This window comes from Etheostoma cragini, chromosome 5 (assembly GCF_013103735.1).
Source record: "Etheostoma cragini isolate CJK2018 chromosome 5, CSU_Ecrag_1.0, whole genome shotgun sequence".
In the NCBI taxonomy this organism is placed as follows: domain Eukaryota; kingdom Metazoa; phylum Chordata; class Actinopteri; order Perciformes; family Percidae; genus Etheostoma; species Etheostoma cragini.
The window spans coordinates 30,443,761-30,447,151 of record NC_048411.1 but is presented as its reverse complement, the minus strand read 5'-3'; the positions used below and the strand labels follow the sequence as shown (position 1 = coordinate 30,447,151).

The 3,391-nt window shown below is 55.0% G+C and overlaps 1 protein-coding gene across 1 annotated transcript in view; it reads left to right on the top strand.

Annotated features, from left to right (window-relative positions):
- Window positions 1–3,058, top strand: part of LOC117945069 (tetratricopeptide repeat protein 28-like) — a 210,715-nt gene extending 207,657 nt beyond the window's left edge. The window contains exons 28-29 of the mRNA XM_034872322.1: window positions 360–507; window positions 1,412–3,058. Coding sequence (XP_034728213.1) covers window positions 360–507; window positions 1,412–3,051 — 1,788 coding nt within the window. The 3' untranslated portion in view covers window positions 3,052–3,058. The remainder of the gene's footprint in view (window positions 1–359; window positions 508–1,411) is intronic.
- Window positions 3,059–3,391: the final 333 nt, after the last annotated feature.

Here is a 3,391-nt window from a genome sequence, read left to right as displayed (position 1 = left end):
CCTCTCATTCGCCCTGGCTCTGGTGTTTCCCCCTCTCATTCCCCCTTCTCTGATATTATCCCCTCTCATTCCCCCTGCTCTGGCGTTCCCGAGCCCCAAAACCAGAGACATTTGGAAACACTTCTGAGCCGTTCTGTATGGATTCCGCGGGGTTGTGTTTCAGTCTCAACAGAGTCAAAGCAAACGGAGTCCTTCGTCAACCCCGACGCTGATGCCAACGTTTCTCCTCCGAATTGGGTCGTGACGTCTCGTTATCTGAGACTATGGCTACGAATGTTACCGTGACCAGGGTTTCCGGAATAAGGACAATAACCGGAATAATATGTGCATGTAAATATAGTCACTGTCAAATGTTACAGTTGAGTTACAACTGTTGTGCTTTTGTGTGTGTGTGTGCAGGATTTGACTTATGCGAGGTGGGCCAGGAAGAAGTGGTGCTGAAGACCGGCAAGCTAGCCAACCGCCGCACCCTGCACTTTGCGCTCCAGTCTCTGCTGGCGCTATTCGGTAAGTATAGGGTGGCCGGGTTGGCCCAGTGGGTAGAGCGGGCGCACATATACTTAGTGGCTAATGCCTCAACGCAGCGATCCAGGGTTCAAGTCCGACCTCCAAAATTGAAACCTTTTCTCAACGTCGTCTTTTTCCAAACCTACGTTGCTTTTCCCCCTGATGTTTTTGGCAATTTATGGGGCATATTTGTGAGTTTTATAGTCCCTTCTTTCAATGGGCCTTTCATGAAAAAGATTTTTGAATGCTACAAAATTGAATAAAACATCCAATTTTAAAGAAAGCAGTGGGGCTTACTTGTGAAGAGCGTTGTGTGGAACAAGCTGCATTTTTCTGGAAATTTGGTTGATAAACGTTTTTTTTTTTTCAAATTGGTCAAATTTGACCCGAGGACAGCACAAGGGTTAAAGTGCAGTTTCCTACTGATGTTGTATTTCAACACACAAATTGTCGGCGATGTGTTTATGGCGCCAGTTGCAATGATTGATTGTAGGAGGAAATACATTTTGAAGCAGAAGAAGATTTGAAGGATTTGAAGTGTGCTCTCATTGACTTTAATGTTAAAATAAAATGTTTAAAAGCTTACTATTTGAAGAAGTATAAATAGCAGAAAAATAGTTGAAAAAGTCCCATCATCTGCTGAAAGAGCTGAAGATTTGAAAAGTTGAAAGGTCTAAATATCTGAAAGTATGCAGAAGTTACGGAGAGCCAAAAAAACGTACGGAATAAGAAAAATAAAGAACCGAATAACAACAGGAATGATGATCAATTGTGCTGCCTTCATGATAACATGCGTCATCGGATGTTTCACAACAATGTGCATTCATCTTTTTTTTTTTTAGCAACCCTGTTGTTTTGATCAGCTGTCACATGATTTCCCTTCCTCTTCTTTGTCTTTGTTCAGACTCGACGGAGCTTCCCAAGCGTCTGAGCCTGGACAGCTCGTCTTCCCTCGAGTCTCTAGCTTCAGCCCAGTCCGTGTCCAACCCCCTGCCCCTGGGGTACTCAAGCCTCCCCTTCTCCCCCCCGTGCCTGGACAACCAGGCCTCGGACGCCATCTCCGTCTACAGCCTCAGCTCCGTGGCCTCCTCCATGAGCTGCGTTTCCAAGTCCGACTGCGATTTCCTCGGCCATCGGCAACGCGGCGGGGCCACGGCGCACTACCCCGTCCACAAATACCCCCACGTTCCGCGGAGTCGCTCCTCGCCTCACGGGGCGGCGGCTGCTGCCGTTGCGGCGGGGGCAGCAGGGGCAGCAGGGGCCCGCGGGGAGGACGAGGAATACGAGGGGTTTTCCATCATCAGCAGCGAACCGCTGGGAAGCCACTGCGACTCTTTGCCGCTGCCGCCGGGTCACAGCCAGCGGCACCACCGGGGAGGCAGGGGGGTCGTCGCGGGGTCCGGGGCAGGAGCAGGGAGGGGCTACACCGTGTCGTCCAGGGGCAGCGTCAGCACCCCCACGTCCCCTGTCAAAACATGCCTGGCGCCCAGTCCGAACTCCCCATTCCAGAAGGTAAAGGGTAAGGTGAGCAGCTCAGATACAGGCGAATCGGACCAGTCCAGTACCGAGACGGACAGCACTGTCAAGTCTCAGGAAGAAAAAACTGTCCATCTGGATCCTCAGGAGCTTGCCCAGAAGATCCTGGAGGAGACCCAAAGCCATCTACGGGCCGTGGGGAGTCTTCAGCGAACTGGGCCCGAGGGTGCTGGAGGAACCTCGGTGCGGAGCAGCGCTTTCCGCTCCTCAGAAACCAGCGCGTTTAGCCGCCCTAACAGCAGTGCTAGCGGCCGAGCTCAGTCGTCCCCGAGGCCTAGACCGCCCTCCCGGTCCTCGTCCCTGCAGAAGATAAGCTCCGGCTACAACAGTCCTGCGATCTCAGAGTCTTCCCAGAAGGAGGGCAGCCATCCTTCGCCCACTCTGGACAGCCACGCACAGTTCCGGTTAAAGTACCCGAGCTCCCCGTACAGCGGCCACATCTCCCGTTCCCCTAGCAACGTGTCTCCAAGTTCTGGTCACCAGTCCCCGGCCGGCAGCGCTCCGTCCCCGGCGCTGTCGTACTCCTCCACGGGCTCCGGCTGCTCCACATCGGCCGACGTCCCCGACCTGGACCGGCTGAGACGAGGCGTCATCGATGAGAAGGTCCAAGCGATCCACAATCTGAAGACCTTCTGGGCCAACGCTGCAGCAGCCCAGCAACACCAACACCACCACCTGGGTCCCGTCAGAGCCGTCCACGGCGCCCCGGGGTCCCTCGCTTCCGCCAGCAGGGACGTACTGAGCCTTCTGAACCTCTCGCCGCGCCGCTGCTCCCCCAACGAGACCCAAGACGGCCTGGAGCTGCGGGAGCTGGGGCTGCAATCGCTAGACAGGGGCAGCAAGAACTCCTCCAACGGACACCACTGCTCCAACCCCCGAAAAGTTGCCGGCCCGTCGCCGACCATCTCCACGAGCAGCAGCCCCGGCGCTCGTTCCATCCGACTACCCGCCGGCAACGGGTACAAGTTCCTGTCGCCCGGAAGGTTTTTCCCTTCGTCGAAATGCTGAGACACTTCCAAGAACGGTTCTGTACTTTAATCTGACATTTACTTCCCCGCGTGCTGGAGAAGCAAGGGCACTCGTTGGGGGGGACCTCGGGGTCTCGGGTCCACCGGGCTCGATCGGAAGGATCTGATTGGTCGGTGAGTGTGATGCTGCAGAGGCCACATGGATGCTTAATGGAGAGTGTCTTTGTCCTTTTGCCCATAACACTGTAAATGGGAATGAGAAATACTCAACGACCTGATACTGTGTTTGTGTGTAACAGTGTGTCAGGTAGATGTAAATGCCACTTGGCATCCCCCCCCCCCCCCCCCCCCCCCCCCCCCCCCCCCCCCCCCCCCCCCCC